General features: G+C 44.6%; 2 protein-coding genes across 8 annotated transcripts in view; both read left to right on the forward strand.

Moving 5' to 3' along the window:
* Positions 1–11529, forward strand: part of RAI14 (retinoic acid induced 14) — a 115040-nt gene extending 103511 nt beyond the window's left edge. For all 3 annotated transcript variants that reach the window (XM_054986553.1, XM_054986554.1, XM_054986555.1), the window contains 5 exons: positions 659–777; positions 3147–4676; positions 5716–5865; positions 8693–8758; positions 8999–11529. In XM_054986553.1, coding sequence (XP_054842528.1) covers positions 659–777; positions 3147–4676; positions 5716–5865; positions 8693–8758; positions 8999–9100 — 1967 coding nt within the window. In that variant the 3' untranslated portion in view covers positions 9101–11529. The remainder of the gene's footprint in view (positions 1–658; positions 778–3146; positions 4677–5715; positions 5866–8692; positions 8759–8998) is intronic.
* A 4071-nt stretch (positions 11530–15600) lies between these two features.
* Positions 15601–18634, forward strand: part of TTC23L (tetratricopeptide repeat domain 23 like) — a 33532-nt gene continuing 30498 nt past the window's right edge. For all 5 annotated transcript variants that reach the window (XM_054986881.1, XM_054986882.1, XM_054986885.1 and 2 more), the window contains exon 1: positions 15601–15666. The gene's annotated coding sequence lies outside the window, so the exon portion shown is untranslated. The remainder of the gene's footprint in view (positions 15667–18634) is intronic.

Consider the following 18634-nt stretch of genomic DNA (forward strand, 5'->3'; position numbering starts at 1 on the left):
GCCGCAGGTAGCTCTCGAGCCACTGAGTAAAGTCTTACTGCCTTAAAGTCACCTGTTTGTTCATCAAAAGAGCCTATCCCAATATTCTTTTTCTTTCTTGCTTTGGAATGTGCTTAATTTCCGTACATCCAGGGGTGGATTAAAATAGCCCGGAGGCAAGCCAGGGCAATTGGTCCTTTTGTTGCTGGTAGTCTTGCAGGGTCTGCTTGGACTTGGGATGCAGTAACATGGCAGTGGGTGCAGGCTTGCCCTTCTGACATGGTTGGTGTGTGCGGGTCCAAGCTAAGTGGAGCCTGTGGCCCTGCAAGGCCCCCTTGGTTCAACATTCCCCTGGCTTACCAGTTGTCCACCAAGAGTTTTAAAGGTCAGTTGCCCCTGAGGAGGTTATGCTGAACATAACAGCAGATTCTATTCTACAAGTCAGTTTTATTGATAATGTTTTTTTATCCTGCTCTTATTCTAAGCAGTTCATGGCAATGTACATTGGTTCTCCCCTCCCCATTTTATCCTCGCAACAACTGTGAGAGAAGTTGGACTCAAAGCAAGAGGCTGAGCAAGGACTTGGACCAAGCCCCGTCACAGCCTAACCATTCCATCTCACTGACTCAAACAATCCTGTTCCTTCTCCTTTCCCTTCCCTTCTCTCTGATTTGTACAGGTGCTGATAGTTTATTGGACATGAGTTTGGATGCAGACCAGCAAGAACTGCTCTTACAGCTACAAGCAAAAATCGCTTCTCTGACTTTGCATAATAAGGAGTTGCAAGAAAAGTTGCAGGTAGGTATGTCTTAGTACTGGCCTCAACACAAAACAAAGGGGCACAAAAGAAAAGCCCAAAGGTTACAGAAATATAGAGCTTTAGCCTAAAAAGTGACCTGTTCGTATGCTAGCATTTGAAATGTCCTTGTCTTCAATTATCAGGCTCTGTTTATCGGGCACACATGAGCAGTGGGGGCTAACAGTTAATCAAATGTGCTGGATACTCAGGCTTATTGTTCTGCCCCCGCACCCCACCCAGAGGAATCTGCAGCAACCAAACCCTGCCCCACTGGGAACACTATGGCAACAGGACGCTTCTCCTTCCCACACAAACCATGTAGCCATCCTTCACAGCAGGCAGAGGAGTAGGTCAGCTGGCCTTGAACCCTCTGTCAGGGATGGCTCCCAACTGCTCAAGGCAGACCAGGGGGAAAGAAGGCACCAGTTGACAACACGGGCTGTCAGAAACCTCCCAGAGATATAGAAGTGTGGTGTAGTGGTTAGAGTGTTCGACTAGGATCTGAGACACTCCTGGTTCAAATCCCCACTGTGCCATGGAAGTTTGCTGGATTACCTTGGGCCAGTCACATAACCCTCAGCCTAACCTACTTCAAAGGGTTGTGGTGAGGATAAAATGGAGGAGAGAGAGTGATGATGGCTGCTTTGGTCCCCATTGGAAAGACAGGATATAAATTACATAAAGTAAATAAAATGGTGGCTGAGGGGGGAGGAGCTTCTCCTGTGGAGGATGCTGGTTAACTGCGTGTTCTGGATAATCAAATGCTGAATAACAAACCTTTTACTGTATTTGAAATTCTCTGTTTTGAGGATGGGGGTAATTCTATTTTAATAAAACTTGTTTTAGGTTCAGCAAGTTAGTTCATAAAGTGGGTAGCTCCCCATTTGGCTTTTAAGTGCATTTCGAAATGTCTTTGGTATATTAAATATATAATTCTTGCTCCTAAACTACTTTTTTGTGGGCATTCCTACAGCAAAAGGCATCTCTTGAGAGCCAGTTTGGTGTAGTGGTTAAGAGCACGGGACTCTAATCTGGAGAGCCGGGTTTGATTCCCCACTCCTCCACAAAGCCAGCTGGGTGACCTTGGGCGAGTCACAGTTCTCTTGAGCTCTCTTAGCCCCACCCACCTCACAGGGTGATTGTTGTGGGGTAATAATAACACTTTGTAAACCGCTCTGAGTGGGCATTAAGTTGTCCTGAAGGGCGGTATATAAATCGAATGTTATTATTATTATCTCTGAGAAAGAGGTTCCTCTCTAAAACTCAGAGCAGTGGAGAGCCTTGGATATCTGCAGAGCTTTAAAAAGAGGCTTACAGTGGCATGGCACTCCAGTGCCAACTTTTAAACAGCTGTGTTTGGATAATAAGGCCTCCGTCGACAAGGTGGAGGGAGTCACTCTGCCTTTCGTCTTTATGGTTCAAGCCCTCTAGGCCTGCCGCTGTTCACAATCCAGAATTCCTGCATTCGGCTTCAATACTGGAAGTGCCAGTCATAATTTTACTGGGTTAACTGATTGGAAACATCACCACGGCATGTTCTTCACTGTGGTATCAATTATGGGGAGTTGTGTCCTCTACGGGATATGCAGAAACGAGGTGTTTTATTCCACACTTAATTCCTACAGATGTTAACATTTGTTCATGTGGACATTGCCCAGTCATTAGGGCAATCTTGGGAAGAAAAAAAGTGCTGGACAAACAAAATGAAGAATCCCCCCCCTCCACGAAACACTTAATTGACTTGTATAGCTCACTGCAAGATGTAGAGATGATCATTGTTATAGTTGTGTTAAATTTACAAATCATATTTCCATGAATAATTTTTATTGTTCTATTACTCCAAGAAGTCCATAGCGGTATCTGTGGTCGCTATACTTTTTATAACTTTGTAAGATAAGTTAGAATGAAAGATAGCAAGAGCCAAATAATCTTTGCAGGTGAACAGGATTTTAACTTGGTTTCCCTCATACTCTCTAGACACTACCTTGCACGTTTCCAGTTCATACTATACTTTAAGATGAATGGCTATTAACTGTGCGTATGGAAATTAGAACCTCTGTGCTGTAGTATTTTAATTGCTAGTGGTAGGAGACAAACAACAGATGGCTCTTTCCAGCAGGCATAGCTTGTGAGCTTTCCAGGGGCATCTGGCTGCCACTTGTTGGATGCCAGTTGCTGGACTTACAAGGGATCTTGGGTCTGCTCCAAAAAGGCAAATCTTATATCTCTATGTTCTTAAAAGTTGCTTAACAGGCAGACATTTGAGAAACATGGAGTTTCTCGTCCTCATTGCTTTTCTTGAGTATTTGAAAATTCTTTATCCTCTTTGAATAGCGTTGTTTAATTAATGCCCTTGCTGTTCATACAGGTGAAAGCAGTCAGAGTAGGAGATATGGATACCACGCTGGATTCTTTTCATTCCACCCAAACAGACTTTGATCATTCAACAGACCGGCTAAGTGAGAGTTCATCGGTAGCTCAGGAGATAAGTTGCTCTTCCCCGAGTGGAGGGCAGGAGCAAGCAAGCAACAATGAAGTAAAAATTAAACAGCTAGAAGATGACTTAAAAGAAGTGCAGAAGAAACTGGACAGCTCAGAAGCAAAAAGGCGGCACTTAGAGAAACAGCTTCATTCTGGAGAACCGGAAGGAAGCCACATATTAAACAGTTCAGAGATCTCTGAGAATGGTTCAGACCTCAATCAGAAACTGAAAGAGACCCAAAGCAAGTACGAAGAGGCTATGAAGGAGGTTCTGAACGTTCAGAGGCAAATGAAACTGGGGCTGGTTGCTTCGGAAAGCAAAGAGGCTGATCTGCAGGAGCTCAGAGCGACATGTGAGGAGGTGGAACTCCTGAAGGAAGAGTTGAGGAAGACTCTAGAAGATGGTGAGAGACTTAGGTCAAGAGTGAGGGAGCTGGAAGCAAAGCTGGAAGAGAGTGAGAACAGCATGGCTGGCTCCATGTCAGCGGAACAGTGCGAGGAGATGAAAAACTCCTACTGCTTGGTTATTGAGAATATCAACCAAGAGAAAGCATTGCTAATTGAAAGATACAGGGAGGGGCAGGAGGAAATCAAAAGGCTCCAAGACAAGCTGAAAAGTCAGATGGAATCAGGATGCCATGAGGAAGTTGAGGAGATGAGAGAAGCAAAGAATAGCTTGATCAACGAACTCAAGAGTCAAGTTGACGAGCTTTCTCTGCTGTACAAAGAAGCCCAGGCAGAACTTGAAGACTTCAGAAAGAGGAGCGTTCCAGAGGATGCTAACTCGGGATCCATACCTTTGGAGGAACATGAAAAAATGATGGAGGCCACAGTCTTGCAGAGAGAGCAAGCAGAGGGTGCGTTGTTGGAAATGAAGGCTCAGTATGCCAAGGCATTAAGCGAAGCAACTCAACTCCAAAATCTGGTTGAGGCCCAGAAGAAGAACTCGGTCTCCATCACTGAACATCTCCAGGTGGTCACTGCTCTCAGGACCTCAGTGAAGGAAATGGGAGAAGAAATAAGCAGACTCAGAGAACTGCTGCTTCAAAAGGAGGGCGAGGTGCAGCGTCTGCAGAGAGAGCTGTTAGAAGAAGAGGCGGCAGTTTGCGAAGCCATGGTGCCCAGAGTCCTGTATGAAGAGCTACGGACTTCGACGGAAGGTGAAGTCAACAACTTATCATCTAAACTGAAGGACTTGACCAACGAGAGAGAGAACTTGTCTGCGGATCTCTCCCAGTTAAGGAAAGAAATTGCGCAAGTGAAGGGGGAGAAAGAGAGCCTCCGCGCTCTCCTTGAAACTAAGGAACAAGAAATCAAAGGACTGCTGAATCAGTACCATCAAGCCCAAGAAGACCTACTTGAAATGAAAAGGGCTTCAGAGACTTCTTCCAAAATAGAAGAGGATAAAGATAAAAAGGTTGGTGGGTGGGATTCCCTAAAACCAGGGACGGCTAATTTGATGGACTGAAAGTGAGATCTCTCTCCATCACCCCTGCAAATTCTGAGCAGTTTCATCTGACTACTGTAGGCCCTGCCAGATTTAACTGAAGAGTGTTACAAAGTTTGTGCAATTTAACTTTTAAAAACTGCAATTTTTTAATGTTATAGTTTCAGGTGGGTAGCCATGTTGGCCTGCCGTAGAACAACAGGATTTGAGTCCAGTGGTTCCTTAGAGACCACAAGTTTTCCAGGGTGTACACTTTCGAGAATCACAGCTCCCTTTTTCAGATACAGGGGATACATGCCCTGTATCTGAAGAAGTGCCCTTTAACTGTCGAAAGCTTATACCCAGGGAATCTTGTTGTTCTCTGTGGGGGCACTGGACTCAAATCTTGCTGTTTTAATGTTCCAGAGGAGTTAGCCATGTTAGTTTGTAGTAGCAAAATAGTAAACAGTCCAGTAGCACCTTTAAGACTAACCAACTTTATTGTAGCATAAGCTTTCAAGAACCGCCGCTCTCTTAGTCACATGCAAGTTAATAGGCTTCCCAGCTCTTGCATCTGATGAAGAGAGCTGTGGTTCTCGAAAGCTTATGCTACAACAAAGCTGGTTAGTCTTAAAGGTGCTACTGGACTCTTTACTGTTTTCATGTTGTATTTCTGTTTTGGATTTTGTGTGTACCACGGACAGGTACAAATTAATATGCAATGCTATACATATTGAATTAGACCACTGGTCCATCTCACAGTAGTGGCACTGATGGGCAGCGGTTTCTGTGCTCCAAAGCGGAGAAAGATCTTTCCAACCTGCTACCTGACACTATTTTAACTGCAGTTGCCGGGGATTGAGGGACCTTCTGCTTGCTAAGCAGGCGTTCTTCTGTTGAGCCATGGCTCTTCCCTGCGAGAACTCTCTAATTAAGAAGCCCCTACTGCTAGATGGAACGACGGGGGGATTCTTCCTTGCACTTTTAAAAAATGCATCATCATCTTTCCCCCCCCTTTCTCTCTCACCAGATAAATGATATGTCTAAGGAAGTTTCTAAATTAAAGGAAGCGTTGAACAGCCTCTCCCAGCTTTCCTATTCGACTGGTACTCCCAAAAGGCAAAGCCAGCAGCTGGAACTGCTGCAACAGCAAGTCAGGCAGCTGCAAAACCAGCTCACTGTAAGTGAATGGGATTCCTGGCTCTGCAGATAAGCTGTGGTTTAGTATCTTCTGCTTGGCTGCTCCGGTCTTTTGCACAGTGAAAATGAGTACTGAAATATTCCCAACCTCTTCTGAAAGCATCCGGCAGTATTAAATGTTTGAAAGGCTGTCATTTGGAGGAGGGCAAGGAGCTGTTCCTGTTGGCAGCAGAGGGTAGGACCCAAAGCAACGGGCTTAAATTACATGCACAAAGGTACCGGCTGGATATTAGGAAAAACTTTTTCACGGTCAGAGTAGTTCAAAAGTGGAATCAGCTGCCTAGGGAGGTGGTGAGCTCCCCTTCACTGGCAGTTTTCAAGAAGAGGCTGGATGAATATTTGTCAGGGATGCTTTAGGCTCATCCTGCACTGGGCAGGGGGTTGGACTAGATGGTCTGTACGGCCCCTTCCAACTCTATAATTCTATGATTCTGTTTGCTATGATTCCTCAGGGAAGGAGGGCAGTGAAGGCCAGCCTGGTTTAGTGGTTAAGGTGTCAGACCAGGATCTGGGAGGCCCAGGTTCGAATCTCCGCTCTTCCATGGAAGACACTTGCACGTAGTCTCTCAGCCTAACCCTACCTTACAGGGTGGTGGTTGTGAGGATAAAATGGAAGAGAGGAGAACAGTATAATCTGCCCTGAATTCCTGTTGGGAAGAAAGTGGAGGCGTATAAATGAAATAAATAAGTAAACAATGACCTTCAGATCCGGGCATATTTCCTGCATTACTGAAGTCACTCCATGGTGTTCTCTTCTTTCTGCAGCGCAGGTGTTGTCTTGAATGAGCAGGACATTCTGCCATGATTGCCAATCTTGATTTCCCCCCCCCCTTTAAAGTGGAAAGAATTGCATGAACCAGGCATCCGTGTAATTGGGAGTCTCGTGCCTGGTGCAAGAGAGGAGTACACCAGTTCTCTGTGACATGAAGTTTATAATAAGTGGACTGGGGCATAATACTTCAGTAGTGGCATCTGTCTTCTGTCTTTCTAGAGAGTAAAGATCTGTCCAGGGCTGGCTAAAACAGAATAGAAACCCCTCCCCCTCCAAAAGAACCACCAGGAAATAACTTGTACCAGTTTGGTGAGCCAGTTTGGTGTACTGGTTAAGAGTGTGGGACTCTAATCTGGAGAGCCAGGTTGGATTCCCCACTCCTCCACTTGAAGCCAGCTGGGTGACCTTGGACTAGTCACAGCTCTCTGGAGCTCTCTCAGCCCCACCCACCTCACAGGGTGTTTTGTTGTGGGGATAATAGTCCTGAAGGGCGGTATATAAATCGAATGTTGTTGTTGTTATTATTCTTTTAGTAACTTAGCTGTGTCTCCGTGGCAGGAAGCTGCCCCATGTTTGGAGAAGACTAGTTTTGTCTTGTTCTCAGGCTGCAATGGAGACTATATTTGTTTTTAAATCAGTTTTAGGGCTTTTTATGCAGAATTCCCTTAACTCCGAACTGCACAAAGGCTTAAAGCTGCATTGGATAATGCCCTCTCAATGCACTGTAGCAGTCATCTGCAGTTAGAGTTTCCAGTTTCACACAGAAAAATCTGTCTGCAAAAGATTGCTAGAGTGGAACTGAGAATGCATTATCCAAAAAATGTGTGAAAGCAGCCTATGTCATGATACGAAAACCATAGATCGGCCATGCAGCGCAGCTGCTGTTTAGTGCAACAGAATCCGGTGTCCTTGCATGGCATCAGCGTTCCACAATTTCCCCATGTTCGCTGCTGGCAAGGTAAAGCCTTAACCGAGACCTGAAGGGCATATTATACTGAAGCCACAGGTATCCACGATTAGATGTGACCCTTTCCACTGCAAAGCACCCTCTGGGAGGACACTTTGCAACAGAGGACAGGTTGACGGGTGCTTTACCCCACCCCCTCCAGTGCTTCACATTTGTATTTCCCTTGGGTGCATGGGACCAGAACGTCCTCGGGGTGGGGAGCTGCTGAGAAAAAAGCTTTTCAGGGGAGAAGCAGCTGGAAAGGAAAGAACTGAGCCCTTCCTGCCCCCTTCTCCACAACAAGCTGCCTTATCTCAAGGACATTTTGGCTTTGTTGATCCTGTAGAGATAAGAGAGATAAATGTTTTAAATAAACAAATGGAAGTGGGGCCTTCGGCTATGGTGATGTGACCTTCGTACTTAATTTGGCTCGTTGCACGCTAGCTGTTAATGACGGCACAATCACATTAAATGAATCGCTGCTGTATTCTGGAATAGAGCTGATGGTATCCCGTGACTAAACTCCAGGCTCCATGCTGCCCAGTTTATTTTCATGAGGGTATGCATCCAGTAAAGAAGTTGTTCTCAGGCCTGGGCACTGTAAAGTGTATTTATTAGAAATTGCTAATATTTGGAATGTGGGGACAAGAAGAGTGGACTAAAATTAGGATGCTCTCCGTCCTCCAATCTATGTTTTCATTGTCCTGCACAGTCCTGACAGATTCTGTGGTATTTGTTGAAGGTTTCCATTGCATAGAGAGAAAAAAATTAATCTCAGTAACTGACTTAAAATAGGCTGCCTTGGCAGGCTATGATGAGCAAGTGAATACAGGATCGGGGCAGATGAAGCTAGAAAATAAAGCAGGATCCATCCCTTGCTTCATCTCCAGGCCATACAAGCATCCACACACCAGTATGTTGTGATGGATTGAAGTTGTAAGCTGTTTTGCGGAGCCAGACGGGCTAAGAAGCTAGGTTCAGTAATTGACAGAAAGGGGGAGAAGAAAATCAAACACGTCCTTCTGAAATGTCAGTGCATGGTTGATTATATGCATGTGTGTGCCTTGACCCTATAATCTTTATTTTTAGGAAACAAAGAAGCAACACCAGGAGATTGTATCTGTTTACAGGACACATCTGCTCTATGCTGTGCAGGTAAGAGAACATTCTTAAGGCATATCCCTTGGACTGGTTGATCAGCTCATGAAAATCAACCCTTTTCTTTTGCAAGCATATAAAAAAAGGTAGTATTTAAATTAGGGTTTGTAAAAGCTCATTCTGACTCGGCGGGGGGGGGGGGGCTTTCTAATTTAAATTTGGAAGGAATATTTTGCAGTCATGTCCCTGTCAGGGTTGCTAATATCTGTGTTTTTTAATTCTTTAATTTTTTTCTAGGGCCAAATGGATGAAGATGTCCAGAAAGTGCTTAAGCAGATATTAACGATGTGCAAAACTCAGTCACAGAAGAAAAGCGAAACGGTTTTTGTGGATCCCTGATGTTGCCTGCTGTCTTGTTTGGAGACTTGCCTTAAAATGAGATTTCAGTGGCAACCCCCTTGCAGCGAATTATCATCCGTTTCTGCCGCTCTTCTTACTTCCATTTGTATGTCCTATGAGCTAAGTCATCATCGTATCTGCCCTTGCTCCCGTAAAGTTTCCAGAATTCCATTTTTGGGTGTGTTTCTCCAGAAATTGCCATGACTTTTAAATCAGGGGGTCAGAGTCTGACCAACAGTATTAGGAAGTGTCTTGATACTTCCTGTGGTTCTAATGCATTAGTGCAAACGATGGAAGTCCCAGTATGCTGTGTTGCATCTCTGGTTGCACAGAAGAAATTGCACCATTGGGGGGTGGAGGCAGAGAATGATAATTCAGTTCTTGCTTATTAAATGAGGGAGAAGCCACCTTCTCTGTACATTTATGACCCTTGGATGTTGGGTGTAATAGTAGATGCAACTTCTGATTCTAATTTACCAGTCAAACCTTTTGGCCTTGTTAATTGAAAGGAGAAAAAAGCCAAGTTTCTTAAGTGACCAGTCGGCTAAAGCCAGCCACAGTGTGTCTTTATCTTTACGTGGACCATTGATACATACCAAGTAGGTAATATAAAGTGTAGGCATGTACTAAATCCAGGTAAATGAACTGCTAACTCAGCTAAAACCTCAGTTTCTATATCCAGTAGTAGGTCAAGCTAACTATGCAAATCCTTGCAAGTGCTGTTGGCTGCGGAGCTCAGGAGAAGAAAAACGAACGTTCTGAATAACCACCAAGAGATCTGAACAAACTCATGATGTTTACAGTGAGCGCTGTTGTCTCACGGATCCTAACCTCACTTTTGTAAAAGATCTTCTCTTCAATATATTTTTACTGGCCCTCAGATTTAGAAATGTTTTTGTAACTAAAGCCATTTGCTGTGTAGCTTCCCTCCCCTTCCTTTGCAGTAGACTTTATTATCAAACACTTCCGACTTGTTGCCTTTTTGCCGTCTTTCTCGCTTATCCCAGCGTACCAGCAGTTGTGCAAGACATTCTTTCCTGGCCCCTGTCTAGAAAAGGCTGTAGTAAAATATTCACTGCCAGTATGTCCCATATTAAAGAAGGATGAGGAACGGCTTACTACGCTCTTTTTTTTAAAAAAGCCAAACGTTATAACAGCTTGAAGCACAGGCCAGCCTCGATTGTCTGTGTTTCATCTCAAACGGCTGTTTGCCACATTATTTATGTAATACAGGAGTGCTCCTGGAAACAGTTTCTGTAAGTCACCTAGTCCAAAAAGCAAACGCTTTTGTGTGATATGTATGTGCACGGCCCCTGGTAAAGACAAGCGTTACTAGCACATTTTATTACAAATAGTAATGTTTTAATCCTATCTCACCTGCTATTCTTTATTGCAGATTTAGACTATAAACCAATTTTGAAACTTGTTTAACCACTATGGCCCTTCCCAAAGTACTGTGGGAATTGTAGATTTTAGAGGACACCATGAATACTTAGTCAGAAAAACCTCTAATAAAATTCCTAGGAGCCAATGAAAGGGGTTGGGGGGGGGGAGGGTTCAAAACTGGATTACATTTCATACGTAGACACGCTTGCAGGAGCACTTCGTACTGTAAAAATTTAATGTAGAGAATCGGAGACCCTCATCTATAGTCTTTAAGTAGAACTGAAATTCAGGAGAGGTGCAGTATACAAGCTCTCTATCAGAGCACCATAGGAGAGAATGCCTGAACCATGCACTCATGCACAGGTATGTGCTAAAGGGAATGACTATTGTGATTGGCATATCTCTTCACATAGAGTGCTGGCTCTAGCACTGGCTTCTACTGGCGGAGCTGTGGCTACTGCAGAAGTTACCAGTGCGCTGGCTCTAGCACTGGCTTCTACTGGCGGAGCTGTGGCTACTGCAGAAGTTACCAGCATTCTATAAGTGAAGTATCGCGGCATGGAACTGTGTGGAGTCTCCAGTGCCGCCGGATCACGAGATTGCTGTGCACTGCCCACTTTTTAAATTTTTTTAACAGTGGCCGTGCCTAAATGAGTTTCATAGGATTTCTTAGGCCTTGAGTTTTCTCTCCTTGGTTTTAACCAATTCCTATTAATTTTGGACAGTATTTTGTAGTTAGGCACCCTTTTTCTGAAAACAAAAAATGCTCCAAAGAAATGTGAACACTTTGCTGCAGCACTTACGAAAACAAAGACACAATTAACACATCTAAAAGTATTGCCAATAAAATGCTGCCAAGTATAAAACTTGAGGAACCATTTTGTAGGTTGCCTGACAAAAACCTTAGCTTTTTATCTTGTTTTGTTTACGTGTATTTATTACAGTTATCATTGTGAGACGTTGGAAATTGTACACTATAGCTTAGTGACTGTCCTTTATATGTAATTTTACAAAAGTTTCCTTATTCAACAAATAAATGGTCTTTTTTTTAAAAAAAAATGCTGTGTTTATGCTTTGGTTCATTCTCTTAGCTTTTCGTTTTGTATGAGGGCAGGATAGGAATCTTGAGAGGGAAAGCTCCCCTGACAGCCTATGTTTGTCTGTGACAAGAACCAGACAAAAAGCCCCCTGACTCAAAAGCCCCCACACCCCTCGCAGGCAACTGGAATACTGAAGATTTCCTAGCTCTGTCTAACACTACTTATGATATCTGAATTGGGAGAAATGACAGATTACTGTGTTGTTAATTGTAGTACATTTTAATTTATTCCTTCCTCCGGTTATTTTGCGTCCCTCCATTTTATCCTCACAACGACCATGTGGGGTAGGTTAGGCTGAGAGTGTGACTGGCCCAAGATCACCCAGTGCGCTTCCGTGGCAATGGGGGGATTTGAACCCGGGTCCCCCAGATCCTAGTCTGACATTCTAATCACTCCCCCACAATTGGCTATCTGAATAAACCAAGATTCTATGCAACAACTGAATTCTAGTTTAAAATCCCATCCGTAAGGAACAAAAACTAAACCACAATCTGTTGCATTCCCCAATAACGACAAATTATGCCCTGGCCTTACACATACATGAAGCTGGATGAAGTGCTAGAATTGTGTAGCAGAATGGGTTGTACCACTTTCAACTGCAGAAAGAAAGAGGAGTTGTGTTTTTATTGCTGGTGAAAAGAGCAAGAAAAGAGCACCTATCAGACTAACATAATTTGTGGTAAGGTATGAGCTTTTGTAAGTCACAGCTCACTTCTTCAGATACTTTGTCAGATTTTTATTGTTACAATGAAAAAACTGCTACTGCAGGCAGAAAACACTTAATAGAGAGAGAGCCTATTCTAGCCCTTGACATGGTGTACTAGTTTTCCCTTTCCAGATAATCATTGAATTGATTTATTTAAAACATTTATATGCTGCCTTTCAACCCAAAATGGGGTTGCCAAGGCAGCAAACAACAAATACTAAAACATTGAAATAACCTTTAAACGTATATATAAACACAATAAAACATTTAGACATATAAACACACACACAAACCAGGGAGGAGGCCAATAAGAATTTTCTTGGGGGTACGCCAAATGAAAGACTTCACCCGCTGGCCAAAGACAATGACAGAGGGAGACAGGCAAATCTCTTTGGGGTGGGAGTTCCAAAGTTTTGGTGCCATGACCGAGAATGCTCTTTTTCAGGTTGCTACCCACCGAGCCTCAGATGGTGGGAACACCCGAAGCAAGGCCTCCGAGGGTGACCGGAGTGGAGGGGAAGGTTCATATGAGCAAAGGTATGTTGATCCCAAGCCATAGATGGCTTTAAAAAGACCAGCAGCTTGTACTGGGCATGGAAGCAAACTGGGAGCCGGTGTAGGTGGAACAAGACTGGAGTCTTGTTCCACCTACACTAGAGTCTACAACCCATTCCAGTTGACACTCTGGCCAGAGCATTCTGTACCGCTTGCCGTTTCTGGACAATCTTCAAGGGCAGACTACATTGCTTCCAATCTAGATGTTACCAGGGCAGGCACCACAGTGGCAAGATCTTACCCATCCAGGAAGGGCCGCAGCTGGCTCACCAGAAAGGCTCTTCTGGCCACCACTGCTACTTCTTTATCCAACAGGCAGTCTTAAGTCCAGCAGCACTCCCAAGCGACAAACCTGCTCCTTCAGAGGCAATGCAATCCCACCCCAAACAGGAGAGGTCCCTGTTCCTGGATCAAACCTTCCCCCCACCAATAGCGCCTCTGTTTTGTCAGGATTAAGTTTCAGCTTGTTAGCCCTCATCCATCCTAAAACAGCCTCCAGGGACTTGGTTTTTTGCTGATTCCGCACACGTTGGATAATGCACTTTATCAATCGTTTGAGGTGGATTTTTTGTTCCGCACACAAAAAAATCCATTCCAAATGATCTATAAAGAGGATTGGAAGTGCATTATCCAACGTGTGCGGAATACAAAATAGTTGCCACAGCCCCCTGGGATCTGCTGGAAGAACGAGATAGCTCCACATGCTGGTGCCAACTCAACCCAAATCTCTAGAAGACCTCTCCCAGCAGCTTTTCATAGATGTTGAAAAAGATGGAGGGCAAGATAGAACCTTGGGGGAGCCCATACATAGGTAAGAGGCCAAGGGGCAGAGCAGCAGTCCCCCAGCAACCACACTCTGAAATCTACCTTCGAGGTAGGACCAAGACCACCACAAAACGGTGCCTCCCAGTCCCAAACCTGAAAGACGGTCTAGATGGACTGTCATCGCTGGTATCAAAAGCCACTGAGAGGTATAGGAGAATTAACAGGGTTGCACTACCCGTGTCCATCTCCCAGCATAAAACATTAAGGTAGGGATCTCTAAAAAAGACAGCAACATCTCAGTAGCGGTGTAGTCAATTCCACCATTTCAGTGAGTTCCTGTTGCTTGGCTAGCTAGAACCAGCATTCGGGGCGGGGGACTGAGCTGGAGGGCTCCCTAGTCCATGATGTTTAAATGCACTTGGTGCTTCAGCTGTGGGGCCGTTGTGGGTGAGGCAGAGGGGGGAATGGTAGCAAGGCTACAATTGTTAACATCTACTTTTCATGAGTTTTTTTGTTTCATTCAAGTTGAAGGGACCGTTCCTCACTGATTAAAAAACAAACTAACTAACCCACTAAGATTATGCTTCACTTTCTGTTTTGTGTGTAACTGGCACTAGTTTTGTGTTTTGTGAAAGCAGCGTGCAAAATAGTGCCTGAATGGTGCACTGGGATCTTAGCTTGAATCTCCAGCCAGCCACAATTCCCACTGCACAATCTTGCACCAGTCAAACTTTCTCAGCTTAGCCCACCTCACAGGATAGCTGTGATGATGAAATGGAGGGGTACGGCTAGGTACGTAGCTAGGATAAAAAGTAAGTACAGTCTTGATTTTTTTTTTATTGCCTAGTCTCAGAGCAATGTTGGCTTCTTCTAGGAGCAGAATTTAAGGAGGGCCTCGCCACTCCTACTGAATTTGTGGGCCCCGCCTAGCAAGTTGTTCTTACTGGACTTCTCATTTAACCATTTTACTTGTATCAAGTTAACAGAAAAATATTTAGAGAATTAAAATTTCACATTATTTTAATCAAAAGATTATATACACATCCGTAAACTGTTATTGACTTCATCCCACTGGTTGCCAGTTCCAGGTGGGGACTAGAGATGGGCACGAACCAGGGAAAAACGAACCGTGCGGTTTGTGGTTCGCCACATTTCACGAACCACAAACTTTCACAAACCTGCCCCGGTTCACGAATTGGTTCGGTTTTGTTCGTGAAAATGTGACTTCTGGGCCAGCAAATCACCACTTCCGGTTCAGCAGAAGGTCACTTCCAGGCCAGGTCTGCAGGAAGTCCATCCCCTGTTGCCTAGGAAACTGATTGATTGGCGCCAGGCTGTCTGCAGTGATGAACCAAAAAATGAACCAAATGAACCAGCTTAAAGTTCGTGGTGGTTCGTCAGAAATGGGCTCTGATGAACTGCTGGTTCACGAACAACGAACCAGCCTGGTTCATGCTGAATTTTGGTTTGTATTTCGGTTCGTGCCCATCTCTAGTGGTGACTAGAGACCTCCTGGAATTATGGCTGATCTCCAAGAAACAAATCAATTCCTCTGGAAAAAATGGCTGCTTTGGAGGGTGAACCCTATGGCATTACACACTACTGAGGCTCCTCCCCTTTCCCCAAACCCTGCCTTCTCCAGTCTCCACCCCTCAAATCTCCAGAATTTCCTGATCTGGAGTTGGCCACCTCCCTCATGGTACTAGCCTGGATGGATTGTGGGGGCCTCATAAGATCTGTGGGGGCCTACATTTCTTCTTGAGGTTAATTCCACCCCTGGATTTTTCTCTTCTGCCTTTACAGCCTTTTGTTGTTGTTGTTGAAGTGTATCCTTGTCACTGAGGCAACAGCTAAGGTGACATAACAAACCACAAAGCAATGCATTCTGGGAAAGGGGCCCAGGCTTCTGAACACTGAAGCAAACAGGAGGGTTGGGTGCCCATGGATACGTTTATATGCATGGTTAAGGCACTGGGGCAGTACAGTGGCTAAAATCCAGTGAAGGGAAAAGGGCTACTACAGTTACAAGTCTGTAAGAGCGGCTAGTTGCAGAGGTAGGAGATTACTTTTTCTAGCAGATTTCTTTGCTGTCCTATAAATCATTATAGGTTTATACCTTTTTTTCCATCTCTCTGCTCTCACGTCTGGGATATTCTCAAAGGCAGTGAAGTATTTAGCAAGTTGTACCAGGGCAAGAGATGGGGTGGGGGGAGATATACAATGCTGCAGAGGAAAAACATGAGGGGAGGTGACAGAACAGATAAAAAATGGCTTTTGAACTACCAGAACAAGAAGTACTTGGAAAGAAAGTGATCCAGCGGCCACGCAATTGCCTGACTGACAAGCGGCAAAGGATGTGGCTGAGCTCGAAATGCAATCACATGCAGGTGGCAGGTTGTTAGTGTGAAAAAGAAAACATGAGATTGACAGTCTGTTCTTGTCCATATAATCCCAGTGGATATTGTCAGAATTGTCACAGCTGATCGGAGAGCAGCTGTGCTGCCAAGATGCCAGGGTACAGATGCTGAACCCCTCGCTCGCCGCTGTTTACTTGGAAGAGCAAAGGAATGAGAAACAGAGCTTTGTTCAAGGGTGTAAGTCACTACAGACTGAGTCTTGACAGTCTTATATCCAGGAAATCCTGGGAACGGTAGTTCTTGGGATTTTTTAATGGAGACCTCTCAGCACCCTTACTAAATCACAGATGGAAGGATTGTTTGAGAGAAGCCAGGACAGTTGTAAGTGTATAAAACTGAAATAAGTTAGTAATGTGGATATAGCCAAAGAGATACTTCTCCTCTTGAGGATGGTAAGACCAAGTCCACGTGGCAGCTTCGGGTGAAGATCCCTTGCTGGTTCAGAATCCACACGGGGGATGTCTGTATCCAGGACTGCAGGGGAAAGACTCCGGGCTGAGTTGCATCCAAAACGAGACTGGGAAAGAGTCATTCCCTGAGTTTCCTACCTAAGCTCTGATTAGTTTAGATGTCACTACAAGCATTGTGTTGCTTCCAAGCTGTTCACTGCACCAGCTCAGCGCCTAAGCACAACAATATACGCAATATAAGGGGCTGGTCCTGCTACACCTTAAATCACATGTCCATCACATTTCATTGCTGCACTACCCATTCTTGTTGAAAAATGCAAACATTGAACTGACCTGACTTGAGCAAGGAATGTACCTTTTGTTTCCAAACAAATTAAAAATAAATGGAGAAGGGCCCGTTCAACTGGACAGCAAAATGAATGAGGAAAGCAACTAACAGAGCATTCAAAGAAGTCCAGAAAGGGGAGGGGGAGCCTCCCCTGCATTTTCTGCCCCATAAACATACACCCTATGCTTGGGATTTTTTAATTCATATATATTTGTTTTTACTTCATTTATACCCCAGCTTTCTCCTCAGTGGGGACCTGGGGTGGCTTATATCATTCTCTTCTCCTTCAGTTTATCCTCACAACAACCCTGTAAGGCAGGTTAGGCTGAGAAAGTGTGACTGGCTCAAAGTCACCCAGAGAGCTTCCATGGCAGAGCAGAGAATTGAACTTGTTTCTCCCAGATCTTCGGCAGACACTCAAACCACTACACCAAACTGGCTGTCCTTGGGGTATTTATTGCCTAATGTATCTGAAACGCTATGCTGTGGTGTCCCCTGGGAAAGGTAGTCCTCGGAGTCTCGGGCCTCTTAATGGCCGGTATCTTGAGGGACTGTATTGCCCAAAATATGACAAGGAGAAGCACCTCAGACCATGTCAGAAATACCTGAAGTGCAAAGAAAAGTGTGGGAGAGGAAAAAGTCTTTCCCCACCTGCCAGCCGTTCGTTCAGCTGGCCTCTGCTCTGCCTGCCTGCTTGGTCCCCCCACCCCAAACAGCAACAAGCCCAGCCTGCATCACAGTCGTCAAGAGAAAGAAAGATGGCACCATTCCCACATGGGAAGAGATATCAATGGGTGTAGCAATATGATGAAAATGGGGAAGGAAAAGTCGACCAATAATCTGTGCTCTCCACCTAACACTAGTTATAGGCCACTGCATCAGATTATAAGAAGCTCAAATTGAAAAGTCTAATGGCCTAACCCTCTGCTCAAATCCTGGATCTGTTCACTCCCTACTCAGCCCTCACACTTTAGACAACATGGTTCTATCCACTGGTAGATGCAGTCCAAAAGGTCTCTGCATGCATAGCAATAGCTTCTTGCACAAGCAAGCCAAGTTCCACATTGCAGGAAAAAAGCATAAAACTGCCCAAATCAACAGCTGGTCTGACTTGGGGAGAAACTGTTTCCTCAACCCAAATGTGGCAACAAAGCAGGTCCCTGAAGCATTCCAGTGGGCCAGCCAGAGAGGAATGCAATTGAGAGCAACTCCTGGGTGGAAGCAATAATGTATGTCAAGGTTTATTTACATCTGGGCAGCTAATAGCAGTCTGTTTCCTGTCTCCAGCTGAAGGGTTTGGGAATTCTGTTTCCCACCTCTCTCTCTGTCCATTCTCTGGCTATCTGGCCTTTTGTTCACTCACATTCTTCATTGGTTCAGATTTCAGTATTGCCCAAGGAAGGCAATTTTAAAAGCCAGTAAGCTGCCCATGTCCCCTGACCTGGATGGCAGAGGCTGGCTTGATCTTGTCAGATCTTGGAAGTTAAGCAGGGTCAGTGTTGGTTAGCACTTGGATGGGTGGCCATCAGGAAGTCCAGGGTCACTATGCAGAGCCAGACAATGGCAAGTCACCTCTGGTTGTCCCTTGCCTTGGAAATCCTATGTGGTCACCATAACATTGGATTTTATGCTATTGGCAATAATGTTTTATTGGATTTTAACAATGTATTTTGTTGGAAGCCTCCCTGAACCTGCTCGTGCGGAGGGATACAAGTCGAATTAAATAAATAAATAAATAAATAAATAAATAAATAAATAAATAAATCAGCTGCATGTTGGCACACAAGATGTTTATAGTGCTGACTACAACTTGTTTTGGTACAACAGCTAGTTTTGCTCGATGCCTGTTTGGAGAAGAGAGGAAGGT

The sequence above is a fragment of the Eublepharis macularius genome, chromosome 8 (assembly GCF_028583425.1).
Source record: "Eublepharis macularius isolate TG4126 chromosome 8, MPM_Emac_v1.0, whole genome shotgun sequence".
NCBI lineage: Eukaryota > Metazoa > Chordata > Lepidosauria > Squamata > Eublepharidae > Eublepharis > Eublepharis macularius.